The sequence below is a fragment of the Oncorhynchus mykiss genome, chromosome 4, assembly GCF_013265735.2.
Source record: "Oncorhynchus mykiss isolate Arlee chromosome 4, USDA_OmykA_1.1, whole genome shotgun sequence".
Classification (NCBI taxonomy): domain Eukaryota; kingdom Metazoa; phylum Chordata; class Actinopteri; order Salmoniformes; family Salmonidae; genus Oncorhynchus; species Oncorhynchus mykiss.
In genome coordinates, this window is record NC_048568.1 from 11023393 (window position 1) to 11036459 (window position 13067).

General features: G+C 44.3%; 1 protein-coding gene across 1 annotated transcript; it reads right to left on the reverse strand.

Annotated features, from left to right (window-relative positions):
• Window positions 1–466: 466 nt before the first annotated feature.
• LOC110522071 (claudin-20-like) lies at window positions 467–12499 on the reverse strand. Its single transcript, XM_021600153.2, has 3 exons — window positions 11676–12499; window positions 4366–4420; window positions 467–3814 (listed from the first exon to the last, which is right to left on the reverse strand). The coding sequence occupies exon 3, from the start codon at window positions 3661–3663 to the stop codon at window positions 2722–2724; it is 942 nt and encodes a 313-aa protein (XP_021455828.2). The 5' UTR covers window positions 3664–3814; window positions 4366–4420; window positions 11676–12499; the 3' UTR covers window positions 467–2721.
• Between the last annotated feature and the right edge of the window lie 568 nt (window positions 12500–13067).

A 13067-nucleotide genomic window follows, 5' to 3' on the forward strand; every position in this document is an offset into this window, starting at 1 on the left:
GCCTTGAGACAATTGAGACCTGGATTGTGCAACTCAATATTAGGAGCTGGGAATCGTTTTGATACTTTTCTTTACGGTCTGTTTTTCTATGGGGCGGCAGGATAGCCTAGTGGTTAGAGCGTTGGACTAGGTTGCAAGTTCAAACCCCTGAGCTGATAAAGTACAAATCTGTTGTTCTGTCCCTGAACAGGCAGTTAACCCACTGTTCCTAGGCCGTCATTGAAAATAAGAATTGGTTCTTATTTAAATAAAGGTAATATAAATAAAAAATGTGTATGATTCAATGTTTTTCTGTTGGCTAGTAGCAGTAAGGCTATTTAAAAAATATATATATATAAAGACCCTACAAGGGGTCTTTAAAATTCCAAATCAAATAAATAAATTATCCTTGGTATGACCATGTCAACCATCTTAAAACAATTCCATATGTTAGCTTAGTAGAAACCAAGCCTGGGCCCTTTGACTCTGGGGGGATACAAATACGCATTTATTTAGTAAAAAAAGACAGATGCTGCTGATAATACTGCTCTCGTCGTCAAGGCAGAGGACATGTATGTGTAGCCCATGTACAGTGCCTATAGAAAGTCTACACCTCCTTGAAGTTTTTTCACATTTTGTTGCATCACAAAGTGGGATTGAAATACATTGAATTGTAAATATATATATATCAATTGATCTACACAAAATACTCCATAATGTCAAAGTGAAAAGACAATTCTACACATTTTGTACAAAATAATCAAACTTAAAAAATTCACTCACTCTGTGTGAAATAATAGGGGTTGGCATGATTTTCCTATGTATGTCCCCCATACATACAACATCTGTAAGGTCCCTCAGTCAAGTATTGAATTTCAAGCACAGATTAAACTACAAAGACCAGGGAGCTTTTCGAAAGCCTCATTTAAAAAAGGCAGTGAGTGGTAGAAAACTTAGGATGGATCAACAACATTGTAGTGACTCCACAATAATGACCTAAATGACAGAGAAAAGAGGAATACAAATAAACAGAATAAAAATATTGCAAAACATGCATATGGATGCAACAAAGTACTACAGTAATACTGCCAAGAAACGAAACCTTATGTTTGGGGCAAATCCAACACAACACATCACTGAGTAACTCCCTCCTTATTTTCAAGCATGGTGGTGACTGCATCATGGTATGGGTATGCTTGACATCTGGGGAGTTTTTCAGGATGAAAAGAAACTAGCTAAGCACAGGAAAAATCAAGGAATATTAGTGTTTACATTTTATGTAATAAAAAAGAAAACATTACAGAGCATTTCGTGTTGATTTTTTTGTCAATAATTACATCCATTATAATCCAACTTTGTAACACAATAAAATGTGTAGAAATCCTAGGGGTTGTCGTCTTTCTATAGACACTGTATCTGATTTTGCCTGGATAAAAAGATTGTCATGTCATACTCTTTTTGTCCAGACAGCATCAGATACATGGGTTACATATAGTAAGACAGAGGGGCGCTGTTTTGCTCACTCGGACGCTTTCTCTGGTGAGATCGTTTTAGCCACTTGCTAATTTAAAGGAAAGTTGGTGTGCGCACTGTGCACTTTTCGGATGCTGGAATTATTTTGGATGAACGTGCAAATGGACCCTACTAAGCGATTTGTTTGACAATCAGATGGAAACATCATGACTGGTTGTGTTCATCGCACATTAAAAGGTCGTACATTTTTACAGTTAAAATGACAGGAGAGGGGCTCAGACTAGCCTCTGCCTGGGGCCTCCAAATCACTAAGTCTGCCCTGGTGCCATGTACCTTATGCTCCTCCAAAATGGACTGGATATGTGTGTGTGTGTGGTATTGGTGGGAATCTGAACTCCCTTTTCATTTCTTTAGTCTTCTGTAATTCTCCTTTCACAAACAGTTGAAGTTCTACAAACACATTTTAGGCACATGCTTTGGTAGCTTCGTTTTGGTAACTACTCTCCATTCCACTGCATTATTTAACAAGCTACAGATCATTTAACGAGCTGCATTATTTAACAAGCATGCTAAGAAGGCTGAATATCAATCAGTCTGTTTGTCTTTTGAAAATAGGATTGAGTATGATTATTTTAATCTCACAAGGCAAATGGGGTCGAAGAGATGCAAGCTTGCGAAGAACATCTTCCCTTTTCAGACACATCGACGCTACTCAATTAAACGTCTATTCCAAGTTGGTTCAACGTCATTTCATTGAAATGACATGGAAACAATGTTTATTCAACCAGTGTGTGCCCAGTGGGTAACTTACTATGCAAAAGTAACGATGTCATATTATTAGAAGCTAATTATCATCAGCAATGTTTTCCCATTGAAACCCTTTGGTATGGAAAAGCCTCCGCGTCCGTTTCTAAAGGAACTTGTCACAGGATATACAATACTTGTGCTGCGCGTGTGCATTTTTATGACACCTCTCCTCTACCCTACCCTTACCCTACCCTTGTGTCTTTCCGCCCACCACAGCAGCAGTCAAGGAGGCATTTACCCCAGGATTCTGGATCCACAAGCTGCCTTTCTCCAAGACTTTGGAGCTTGCAGTAGCAAGAGAGAAGAGATGAGAGGAGGCGATAAAGGCTGTCAAAGTCATTACCTTCCTCACCCTTTTTTTCTCTCCTCCACTCTCTCCCTCTCACAAAGGCAGCCAGTAGATTGGCCTCAGGATTCTCCCTCCACCCCACTAACAATAGCGGTGTTTAGGGATAAAACATATTAAACATAGTCCTGCAGGCTGTAGCCAGCCCGGGCGTCTTTTGGAGGGACTCTGGATGGAGAGTAGAACTGTTGCGTTCCCTTGTCTTCATGTAGAGGCTTCTCCTGTAGAGGCTCCTCCTGCTGGATTTCGTCAGCTTCGTGGGCCTCATCCTGGGGCCCTTTGTCACCCCATTGAAGCTGCTCGCGGCTTGACTGCTCATTAGGCGACGTCTGCTGTTCAAAGTCCTTCTGCCCCCGTTGCAGTTGCTCCCGCATTATCAGGTCACGCTGGAGCTGGTCGCGCTGTATTTGCTCCTGGTTTATCTGCTGCTGCAGTAGTTTGTCAGGAAAGGTGGTAGAGGTGGATGTCGACGTATAGTCCAACTGCCCCTCTCTTTTCCCGGGACACGACAAACAAAAGATGACCCCACCGGCCAGCAGTAGGCCGGCAGAGAGAAAGGTCACGTACACGGCCCCCCCAGGTTCGTATTTACTGCTCTCGGGTACGTTGGAGTCCAGGAAGGTAGTGATTACCTCGTTGGTGAACCAGGAAGCGGGCACCAAGCAGAGGATGCCAGCCAAGATGAAGCAACCCCCCGCCCCGATGGCCGCGTGTCCCTTTGCCCGGTGACTGCCCCCCCAGCGGGTACATTTGAGCCCCAGTGCAGCGAGACAGAGGCCAAGGCAAGCCATCATGCACGACAGAACCATTGTCGTCCGGGCGGTCTGCAGGTAGGCGGGCAGCGACAGCACGGAGTACTTCAAGGTGCAGCTGAACACGCCAGTGCTGTACCAGGTGCAGTCCATCCACAGCCCCTGCATCTGGGAGATGGCAGTCATGATGTTGGAGCCCACGTCGGCACTCACCTTCCAGTTGGGCAGCAGCGTGGCCACAGTGGCGCCCAGGACGCCCAGCAGCGCCAGGGCAAAGGCGAGGATCTGCATGGCGGAGGACGCCATCGGCGAGTTGCGAGTCTCCTCCTCTCCGGCACGGCGGCACCCTCACCTTGCGGTGGCCTGAGCCTGGCTCCTTGGCTCCGTCTCTCCCTATCGCCCTGGTGCAGGCGCGGGTCCTGACAGCAGATAATTCCTCAGTGCAGGCTCCAGTGGGCTGTGATAAAAAGCGAAATGAGAATTGAACTGAGCGAGCAAGCGTGACGATCAGACGGATGAGGCACAAGGACTGGTAATGTGGGGAGAGGAGACTGCGCTTTGCTCTTTTTTTCTCCTTCTTTTGAGGGGAGAAGCCTGTGTGAGGCTGCTTTATGTTTGCCTGCATTTTGACTCTGCATCCCTGGCTTTGTGTGACTAAGTTTTGTGGTGTTCATTTAAAGGCTCAATTATGTGCATTTAAAGCTGCAGTGTCCTTCCTCTGAAAGTAGGTTACTATCTTTTTTACACTCAAGCAGCTAGTTTACGTCACTTCAGCTGTCAGGTAAATGCTGGTTCTATACAAAAATGGAACATACAATATTTCAAATTGAAACATGCATAAGCTATTTCTTGTAAAATAATGTGTAATTTCTTAAATGCTTTACTCTGTCTTCTTTATGTTAGTGACGTTCTGACATTGATGCTAATGTGAATGCGTTGTTAAAGTGAATAAGTGCATAGTTTGTCTGTAATGCAGTGTTTGAGAAAAAAAAAAAAAAACATCCTTACCTTTTGTGTGTCTTGGACAGCGTGCCATGGTGCGTCAGTCTCTTCTCAATGTTGTCTGGGCACAAAAGAGAGAAAAAAACATAACAATAAAATAGGGTGAGCAGCTTAGCGATTCGCACTTCCTCCTTCATCTCCTTAGCAACAGAACATACAATTCCATCCTTTTCAGTGTCCCAATAAAAGACAGCCACACATCCTTGTTGCCTTTGAGCTACAGCACCACTAAGGAGAACTGAGTGGTGGACTGAGAGAAATGTGGTGTGAGAGTGGTTAAAGAACTAGACTAGACTAGACTAACCTGAAGGTCAGTGATTCAGATCAAGCTAATGTCCTCTCAGCAAATGGGCAGCCTGGGAATGTGATTAAAGACCGTAATAAGCTAATATTTTTCATCACGGCATATTTGAATGTCTGACTGAAATGAGCAGTTCAAGATTTGTTGGTGTTCCTTTTAATTGGTTCAATATATCATTTAGACAGCCGAGAGTTTTGAGGTTTGATTTGACATTGGTGCTCGCTTGGTGGTGGCTTTGTGTGTTTCGTCAATCGTCACTCAGAGCACAATAGAAACCGACTGATGACAAAGACCTGCATCCCCATCCTTTTGCCCTGCAGCCGATACGAAGGTGTCGCCCTTCAAGTGACCGCATGAACTATGGCCGACTGCAATGCACAGATAAGACTGTGAACAGCCCCCCCCTTTTGTGGCGATCGAACACACACAGCAGTATCCCAACAACAGTTACACAACCTTTCCTCGTAGTAATCCTATGTCTATATATTCACACACTGTGACAGCAAAAAGAAAGTACCCTATCGTAGCAGACCTGCCCCAACAGGAACCATTACCAGAGGGCTGAACATAAAGGTTGCCCATAGAGCTTTGACCAAATGAAGTGCACTACATAGGGAATAGGATGCCATTTGGGATGCACAGAAATATAAATGTTCCTACCTTCTCCCCAGGCCCCTATCAGACCCCCCCCCCCCCCCCCCCCCACACACACACACACACACACACTTCACTTCTCTGCCCTGTGTGGAGAGAAAGACTACATTAATTTGAAAAATAGGAAAATATCACTGGAAGAGAAGAGATCATTTGACCTTAGCCAGTCCATGTATTCCCATTAGCCCATTACAATATCTGTTCCAGACCGGTGATGGCAGGTACCGTAGCAGGGAGGGAGTGTGGAGAGTAAATGCCACTGTGATCATTACCACAGCTGTAGTCCTCATTAGGAGACCCCTAGCTCTATTTATGCGCCCATCCATTCCTGAAGGGACGCAGCTCCTCTACGTACCACCACCACCCTACTCCCAAGAACAGCAGCATCCGGAGGTGAATGACCGCAGGTGTGGGTTTTAATGGACCCCCTAGAGTCGATGTCCGCGCCCCCGCGGAGATCGAAGAAGCATAATAAAATACAAAAAAATCCCCATAAAAATCTATCTGTTTAAGCTAGAGATGGGCTGCGTCTCAATCCACCACATCCGCCGATGTCGTCCATCCGCATCTGCGGCTTAGACTCTGGTTGGAGGACCAACTTTGGGCCTCCTGCCTCAAACAGAAAGTCACATTGAAGTCATTAAAATTGTAGAATTGTAACCTTTTGTGTGTGTGTGTGTGTGTGAGATGTGAGAGGACATGGCAGGCTATTAAAAGCATGCAGTTCCATATATTTATCCCTTCTCCTTCCGGGCACCGAAGTTGGGCTTGATACAGAGCCTGTCTACCGAAAGTCAAAGGAAAAACAGTCGTGAATTTTACATCGCACTACTACTGTGTGCCATATTCCTTTGTACAAAAACTGTATGGTCTTTTACTAGCCAAATATGGTCATGTCATGAATGGAAAAAAGTAATAAAGAGCTCTTTAAGACCTGACCAGATAATGTTTTGTCATCATTATTTACATGAATATTACTGGTACTCTTGGGAATTACTTCTAGCCTGTTGTCTCATTATTGCACATGACATGAGTCAATGAGACTGGAAAGAACTGCATTTCTCAAAAATACAGACTTGGATTTGGAGTTGTCATCTAAAATGTGTTTCTTCCCAAGGCAGTATACTGTATGGAATTCTCCTCCATTATGTTGCCAAGAGTTTACTAAGTACGCAGGCAGGCAAGGTCATGCAGTTTCCCAAGAGTAACTCTAAGGAGAGTAACTCTAAGGAGAGTAACTCTAAGTAAACATCTACTCACGCAACACCGCTACAAGGTGAACAGAACGTTCGTATTAATATTATGTGATATCTGTGGTTAATAGGATATTTTTAATAAACTCCTTTTGATAGATATTGACTATATGAGCAGACTATAAAGTCCTTTACCAGCCTAGCCCTTTGAGTGTGTAGTGTAGTGTATTTGATGCATGTTTAGCCTGGGCTGCGAGGGGAGCGTGGGAAAAGGAGGGCTTGAATCCCAAATGGCACCCTATTCACTTTATAGTGCACTGCCTTTGACCAGAACCCTGGTCAAAAGTAGTGCACTAGAAAGTGAGTAGGGTGTCATTTGGGACACAGAGGAGGAGGGAGATGGGAACCAAGGCAACTCTCAGTAGAGCAGTGTTATTCTAGGTCTATTGCATGGCCTCCACTAAGTGGAGAAGTAGCTGCTGATGTGTAGGCTAGTTTTCGAAAGGAACATTCTACTACTCCTTGTTTACTTTTCACTCCCATCATTCCTCTGGGACAGTAGTAATGTGTTGTACTGAGGAGATGTTGTTAGGGATGGATGAAAATGTACAGAATGGGGCCTCCCAAGTGGCGCAGCGATCTTAGGCACTTCATCGTAGCGCTTGAGGCATCACTACAGACCGAGTTCGATCCCAGGCTGTGTCGCAGCCGGCCGAGACCGGGAGACTCATTTGGCCCAGCGTCATCCGGGTTAGGGAAGGTCTGGCTGGCCAGGATGTCCTTGTCCCATCGCACTCTAGCGACTCCTTGTGGCGGGCCGGGCGCATGCACGCTGACTTCAGTCGCCAGTTGTACAGTGTTTCCTCCGACACATTGTGTGTGGCTGGCTTCTGGGTTAAGCGAGCAGTGCTGCTCGGCAGGGTCGTGGATCAGAGGACGCATGGCTCTTGTCTTTCTGCATCAGTGTTCTAGAGTTAGTTTCTTTTAGGCTATCGATGTGTCCGATGCCGCCCTTCATCTCTGATTCTCTGATTCTGCAGTGTGGTCTCAATGAAATGATCCAATGGTGAAATGATCCATAAATCTTGAAGCAGCATCGCGTTTCCCAATCAATCTGATATGGACAGCTCACGGCGCTGAAAGTAGGCAAGTTTGAATAGGATTAATACATTAAAACGGTCTTCATTTTAATTCAACTTTACTAAACAACCAGAGGGTTTTGTGTTGGAGCCTACATGTATTTCTTCCTATTTAAGATGAGCCTAACTGTTTAACAGATGATGTTAGGCCATAGGTTGAAATATCCATAGGTTTGTCGTTGATTTCCTCCATCCACCATCCACTCTTTTCAGTGAAGGGATGTTAAGTTAAAACCATCGAAAAATGGCAAAAAGCACAGCCCTACCCCTTGTTTGCTTAAGATTTTGAAGCAAAGAAAACATCCGATTATATAATAAAATGTATAATAGTTGGATTTTTGCACAATCTGATTGGGTGGGCCTGGCTCGCTCCCCAGTGGGTGGGCCTGTATAGACATGCCTACACCCCCTGTTATAACAGTACATCAACGGGACAGTAGTGGATAGGGTAGTAAGTTATAAGTTCCTGGGGGGAAAACATCACGGACAAACTGAATTGGTCCACCCACACATACAGCGTGGTGAAGAAGGCGCAGCAGCGTCTCTTCAACCTCAGGAGGCTGAAGAAATTCAGCTTGTCACCAAAAGCACTCACAAACCTTTACAGATGCACAATCGAGAGCATCCTGTCGGGCTGTATCGCCGCCTGGTACTGCAACTGCTCCGCCCACAACCGTAAGGCTCTCCAGAGGGTAGTGAGGTCTGCACAACGCATCACCGGGGGCAAACTACCTGCCCTCCGGGACACCTACACCACCCGATGTCACAGGAAGGCCATAAAGATCATCAAGGACAACAACCACCCGAGCCACTGCCTGTTCACCCCGCTATCATCCAGAAGGCGAGGTCAGTACAGGTGCATCAAAGCAGGGAGCGAGAGACTGAAAAACAGCTTCTATCTCAAGGCCACCAGACTGTTAAACAGCCATCCCTAACATTGAGTGGCTGCTGCCAACATATTGTCTCAACTCCAGCCACTTTAATAATGGAAAATTGATGTAAAAAAATGTATCACTAGCCACTTTAAACAATGCCACTTAATATAATGTTTACATACCCTACATTACTCATCTCATATGTATATACTGTACTCGATACCATCTACTGCATCTTGCCTAGGCCTTTCTGTACCATCACTCATTCATATATCTTTATGTACATATTCTTCATTCCTTTACACTTGTGTTTTTTAAGGTAGTTGTTGTGGAATTGTTAGGTTAGATTACTCGTTGGTTATTACTGCATTGTCGGAACTAGAAGGACAAGCATTTCACTACATCTGCTAAACATGTGTATGTGACAAATAACATTTGATTTGATTTACGTTGGTCCACAATGCTGTATTCTAGGAACAAGCTATAAAATACCAGAGAAATACGTTGCTCCGATACATATGGGAATATCATTGTTTAGTTTATTTGACATTCAGAGGCTGGGCTACAACCTTCAATAGCCGAGGAGACAAAAAATACACTCGGGAAGTAATCTAATTCTGTCACTATCAATTGATTAAGCTATTCCATTTCTGTACAATAGAAGATATTTAAACCCAAGAGAGCTTTTAGGAAAACACTTGTGACCTTCTCTCGCTGGGTTAAGCCACGGAAGAAGAGTAGCCAGCATTTGAAGCCTACATTTTTCTGCGTCGGTAGGCCTACTCAGGCCTGCCCAGACAAACTTTTGAAAGTACCATGCTCAGATTCCTAATGTATAATGTCTCAGATGTAATTACTTGCAAACAGGGACCGTTTCGTTGGAAACAAGACATGCCGATTTGGCATCGGAGAAATATGATAAGATGAACACATAGGCCTATCTCTCTGTCTTTTCTTTAGCCTGTAATTTCGGTAATTTGTGTGGTAGTTTCTGCTAATATGTCAAAATGATATAGATTTTCATGAAATGTTTATAAAAGTAAACATTTTCTCGGACCTGCAAGTACGATGATAGATTCACCCAATGCTTTTACTATAAAGGAGTTTTTCCCACCCTCTACTCTTGTCCATGGTGGTCTGCAAATCCTTAACCATCTGGCCCGCAGCCCTGTGCACTATCAAAAGGATTGTGTTGCCATATAATGCTTGCAGGACGAAGAACAGTTTCTAAAACTGCATACAGTATCTAAGGTTCTGGTCTATGCTAGGATTGAGGCAAAATGGTAGACATGTTCTCTGCTATCCACTTTTGTTTTAATTATTACTTTGGGTACAGAGGAGGGTCACTCGGTTTGTTTCAAGCTTTCAGGGGGTGTTAATGTAAATATATATATTGCTGACAGGAGGGCCATCCATTTTCTCCATGCAACCCTTATTATAAATAACGTTCACTTCCTTATTGCTCTTCCCAATATTTCTCTTTACTGTGTACTCATCTAAGATTCATAATGTTTAATGATGGAGGATGAGCATAACTGAGGACTATGGTTTGGCAGAGACAGACTGTTGGCACTTCCGAAGAGGAATACAAATTCAAAGCAAGAGGTACACTTCTGTAGTGATGGTGTAGAAGGGGGCCCTACCCAGAATTCTTTTAAAATTAAAATAAATATTATTCATGTGAAATGGCAACGTTTTCATTGCCTGTTCGTTTGAAGTCTTTTTTTATTTTTTTGATTTAAGAAATGTTGAAATTGGTCACAGCCAAATCATTTTTATAGGCTTGTAATGAAGATACTGCAACGTCTAGTCTGGTATTAATTACAGGTTTCTGTTCTGCTTGTTGTTCTCTCTTTAAAGCCTTGTTCATACAAGCACATATAAAAAAAACTGTGTTGAGCTCATTCAGCAAATGTATTTCCAAAGGGAAAAGTTAGGAGCAGGAGACTAACAAAGACCTATTGAAGTATTTTAGCTAAGAGACAAATGCAAGAAACATATTTTCTTCTTAGATATCCCTTTATGTGCAGGCCCTATGGTCTGGTGGTCTAGGCACATGTATGCAACCCTGGAGACTGGGATTCAATCCCTGTCTCCACCTTTCATAATCTATCTCCCCTGCTGTTTCTGATCTAAAATGCCCTAAAAATACATATTATTAGAAATCCCTTTATGATTACCGAATTTACTGATGTTTGCTGGGATGACAAGCTGTCCAGCAATGAGAAATATTGCATTGGAGTGCTGTTCGAATATTCATTTGCGATACTAGGCAACTAGGCTTTCCATTTTCATTGCTAAACTACCCCCAGTCTCAGATGAAGTAGGAATAGAAACACTCCCCAGCAAGAGAAGGGGGAAAAGGTCACTTCTTATGTAATAAGGATGAACTAAAGGCATTAAGCCTTATCACCCTATCGCAGTAGACAGAACACCAGGTGAAATGGGAAATCTGAGTTGAGAGTTCATCCCATAGACTGAAATATTTGAGTATGAGCAGCCAGTATACTGACTACAGCCTGGAAGAAGCAACCCTCCCAAAATCATCAAACACACAGGAATATAAACCACCTATTTACTCCCAGAGTCAAGAGGCAATGCCCTCACTATTACCTGCCAGCAGTTGAGTTGACGCTGTGTTTTATCACCAGTGAGGCATCACCGTGAAATGATTAACGGCAGCTTCCTAAGGTAACTGACTGTTTTTGCACAGCATGTACAATCAATGTGGATGGTTAAATAACTAGGTGTTTAGAAATTCTATTCTCGCTGAAAAATGTCATTCGTTGCCATGACATCGGAGTAATGGAATGATGAGGGGAAAAGATGGAACCCATTTCCAGGCTACCTGATTGGACAGGCCATAATAAGGACGGTACATGAGCTGCGATGGAAAGTGCAAATAAACAAGCTGTCGACAAAGTTATTCGAACGAGGATCGTGTAAATCTATCGGGTGTTACTCGACATGTCCAAGCTGCTAACAGATGTGCTCGTGTACACAAACTGTCACCCATAGACATATCTCAGTCCAACTGTAGATTTACTGTCGCTAGATGTGGTCCATATTATCTGACGGAAGTCTACCTAATGCGTTGTAATCAGTCTCGCATGACGAGAGAAGGAAGAAGGAAGCACTTGCAGCGCACACTTACCGCCATTCTATCCATCCAGTGGTCATCCAGTCGCACAACTCACAAAATGGAACGTTTCGTCCGTGTCGGAGAGATTTGCAGACACACACACACACACACACACGTGTATGTGAGTATGTCAGGTCAGCGAGTGCTAGTTGAGTTTTGAACAAAGAAAAAAATATCCAGAGTTGCTGAATTTCCTCTTTTCACTTCAGTTTGCTCCTCAATTCATGCACCTCGGCGAGGTAGCAGCAGAGTTCCCTTCCCTTTGCGCTGTAGGTCCAGGAGGCCCCAGGAGGATCCCAGTCATATCATGGATGAATGGCAGGAGGCAGGCTGATCCACTGATGGCTGAAGAGACCCAGCTGTGTTGGAGCATGCCAGAGAGCAGAGCACACCTGCCTGCCTGTCTGTGGGTCTTCCGCTGCAGTCTTTGTGGAACGGCAATCCCCCTCTATTGGTCTGGGCAGAGAAAAGAGCACGAGGCTGGCAGACAAGAGAGTCTAGTGGTACTGTAGTAGGCAGGCAGAGGGAGTTTTGAGAGGAGAAAGTGGAGGAGGTGGTGGACCAGGCACTGCCTTCAACAGTTTGTCAGTTCAGAGGAGCTGCTGACAGTGGGCTGTGGTATCTGGGGAGCCCAGCCTCCAGTCCTCCTGCACTCTGCCCTCAGAGATAGATCTAAATTCAGCCATTCCCCATTCCTCTGTCATCCACTCCTTCCTTAATCCACCCACTGCCGAGACCAACATGTACTTCTTTTCCAACACAGCTTCTCTTCCAAGGCCTTTTTCTTGTGAAGAGTAAGCAGTAGGCACGCTGAAGTGTGTTTCCTCTCTCCTCAAGGCTGTCAGGCGGCAGTGTGGCAGTATGTTCAGTGGTGGAGGCTCATGTTGAATTTATGTGTGTGTGTGTGAAGTAGGCTGTGTTTATGGCCCTTCACAAAAGGTGTTACTGTGGCAACAGGAACTGAACCGGCTTGCCATCACACACAGCCTCCTGTTTTCCCTTTAAAGCAATCTGTTACGCACATACCTGAAACATCTCCATCTCCTGAGTGTGTGTCTTTGTTTTTGTGTGTGTGTGTGTGTGTGTGTGTGTGTGTGTGTGTGTGTGTGTGTGTGTGTGTGTGTGTGTGTGTGTGTGTGTGTGTGTGTGTGTGTGTGTGTGTGTGTGTGTGTGTGTGTGTGTGTGTGTGTGTGTGTGTGTGTGTGTGTGTGTGTGTGTGTATTCTCCTGTCTGTCTATCCGTCCGCATGTCTGTCTGGCCCAGGAAGGCTGTGTCTCATCCTTCAGATCCAAGACTGTAGCTAAAGTGACCAAGGACATTCCCCCCTTAGAGAACTGCACCAACTGAGAGGAAAATACATCTCCTTCCCTTCTAATTTCTACTACTCCCTCCATTTTATGTGAC

Coding starts and splice junctions, on each gene's coding strand:
- LOC110522071 (XM_021600153.2), bottom strand. CDS start 3,663: ATGGCGTCCTCCGCCATGCAGATCCTCGCCTTTGCCCTGGCGCTGCTG.